This window comes from Protopterus annectens, chromosome 7.part0 (assembly GCF_019279795.1).
Source record: "Protopterus annectens isolate FY-2018-M chromosome 7.part0, PAN1.0, whole genome shotgun sequence".
Classification (NCBI taxonomy): Eukaryota; Metazoa; Chordata; order Ceratodontiformes; family Protopteridae; genus Protopterus; species Protopterus annectens.
In genome coordinates this window covers 1,068,339,900-1,068,342,399 of record NC_056739.1, presented here as the reverse complement: position 1 = coordinate 1,068,342,399, position 2,500 = coordinate 1,068,339,900, and the positions used below count along the sequence as shown (strand labels likewise).

Genomic DNA, 2,500 nt, shown 5'->3' with positions numbered 1-2,500 from the left:
CAACTGGCTCACCGACAGAACTAACACTGTGAAAGTAGCAGACTCCAAATCAGACTTCAGACCAGTGACAAGTGGAGTACCACAGGGTTCAGTCCTGGGTCCTCTCCTGTTAGCCTGTACTTCAGAGAAGTAGATACCAAACACAGAAGGGCTTTGGCTAACTAAGTTCGCAGATGACTGCAAACTAGGAGCCATAAACGAAACTTCTAACAATGTGGACATCCTACAAAAGGACCTCACTGAGACAGATGCCTGCTGTCAAAGCCATGGCCTCAAGCTCAATGCCAAAAAGTCCATTGTCATCCCCTTTGGTAAAAACTCTGTACCCATGAACTACCACATAGGTGGTAGTCTACTTAACACCGAAAGTATGATGAGACCTTGGGACACAGGTGGACAGTAGTCTCTCCTTTGATAATCACATCGCCTCAGTAGTCAGGAAATCCTTCTATGTGGCACACCTCATCATAAAAGGTTTCTCATCCAGGAAAAAAGAGGTCATTGTTATGCTCTACTCGTCACTCATTAGACCCATTATAGAGTACAATGCCCCTTTTGGTATGTACCTCACAAGACCTCTACAACAACTGGAAAGGCCATAGAAATACCTCACAAAGAGGATTACTGACCTCAAACAGATGCCGTATGCAGACCGTCTCAAAAAACTCCAGCTTTACTCCGTTGCATATCGCCTACTTACAGGCGATCTCTGCCTAACATACAAAGCTATGTCAATACCCAGAGCTGTTGGACATGCTCCACTTAAAGTAATCCCAATCCTTCTGAGCTACATGCTCTAGGGACCTAAACCTTGTCACCACAATAAACAGAACATGCTGGAGGAATAGATTCCTGTCCCAGAGACTTCCCATGCTCTGGAACAAACTACCTATCTATATTAAACAAAACTCCTCATTAGCACTCTTCAAGAAAAATCTTGATGATTGGATGGGAAATAGGAAATTCACCCTGGGGATCACTTCTGTGGCTCTGCGCGACAGGGGCACAGGAAAATCATTTTCTTGAGTGGCGAAAGCCATGGTACCTTTTTGGCTAGGCTTATATAGGCCCTAGAGCCAATAGCCTAGTACCTACCTATGAACCATGATCCTTGGGCACCACCGAGCTGGCTGTACTCACTTTTTTCTTAATGAACTTGCTTACACTAAGTAGTCGGCCTGAATCACATTAAAAAATTGAAAGCTCTAACGAATCTGCACATACATATAAAACAAGTTTGTTTGAAGATGGGCTTCTTAAGCAGTCAGAGGTAAAGTGGTAGTTCAAGCACTCTTAAATTGTAGTGACTTACAGATAACTGTTTTTTTTGTAAGGATTTATGGTAATTGGTCCTCCAGAATGGAAGGATTTGATACCTCTGCCCTACAGAAAATAACTTTTTGTTGCCATTTGGTCATAACTGGTTTAAGAACCCAATCTTCAAATCTATGGACTTTGTACAGTCATACTCTTAATGCTCCGATATCGTACAAGTAGAAATGAGTTAACAGTTAAAATTGCCCTCTTCATTGTGGTAATTGCATGTTTGAACCAGATCTTAAAAATATTGTTGCAGTTGCTGTTAAATTTTCAAGATTTTGAAATGGCTTATAGGATTGCCTCTTGTTTGCTTAAGAGCAGTTTTGAACAAAAGCACCAATACATGTGTGGTAGACATTTCATGGGATAAATACGGATGTTAGAAAAGAGTATTACTTCCCACACTTAATACTAACATGGTATAAAAGATCTGCATATGTAGAGTCTGTTTCTGTTAGTAATTTATGTTGGAGTTTGCGATTGGATATTTCTTTTTTCAAATTGCAATACTTTCAATTATTTTAAAGGTGGATATGCAGCCAACAGTTTAGCAGTCATTACCGATGCTTTGCATATGTTAACAGACCTGATTGGTATCGCTGCTACTTTGCTTGCGTTATGGATGGCATCAAAACGTCCAACCAAGAGATTTACCTTTGGTTTTCATCGTGTGGGTATGTTGTTCCATATTCTGTTTATGAAAGTTTTTGTCATGGTCATATCAGCAAACTGTACATGATAAAAGTATAATCAAAATGATCTACCTTCTTAGTGCTTGCAGCTGTTTTCTTAATTATATGTGGAACTGATCACATAATGTCTTTTTCCCTTAGAAACATCTGTGTTTGTTTATTTTTTATTTAACATTTATTAACTGGGATAGTCCAACTTGGAACAAAGTAAATTTTCAGTGGAGGCCTGGGGGAGAATTGCTACAGACACGTATTTGAATATGGGAGGAAACCGGAGCACCTGGTGGAAACCCACAAGAATGCAGGGAGAACATGCGGATTCTGCACAGAAGGCAGTCCAGCTGAGAATCGAACTGGAGAAACTCTTGCTGTGAGGCAACAACTCTACTCCTGCTCCACTGCGCCATGTAAAAAAGTAAAATGTACATTTTTTTTTTTAAATGATGTGAAAGTGAGTGGCTTAATACAGGTTCTGATGACGTTTTTGA

At 40.2% G+C, this 2,500-nt stretch overlaps 1 protein-coding gene across 5 annotated transcripts in view; it reads left to right on the top strand.

The window, feature by feature from the left end:
- The window catches only part of SLC30A4 (solute carrier family 30 member 4), a 583,377-nt gene that overhangs the window by 171,082 nt on the left and 409,795 nt on the right, over positions 1-2,500 (top strand). For all 5 annotated transcript variants that reach the window (XM_044077632.1, XM_044077630.1, XM_044077629.1 and 2 more), the window contains exon 3: positions 1,848-1,994. In XM_044077632.1, coding sequence (XP_043933567.1) covers positions 1,848-1,994 — 147 coding nt within the window. The remainder of the gene's footprint in view (positions 1-1,847; positions 1,995-2,500) is intronic.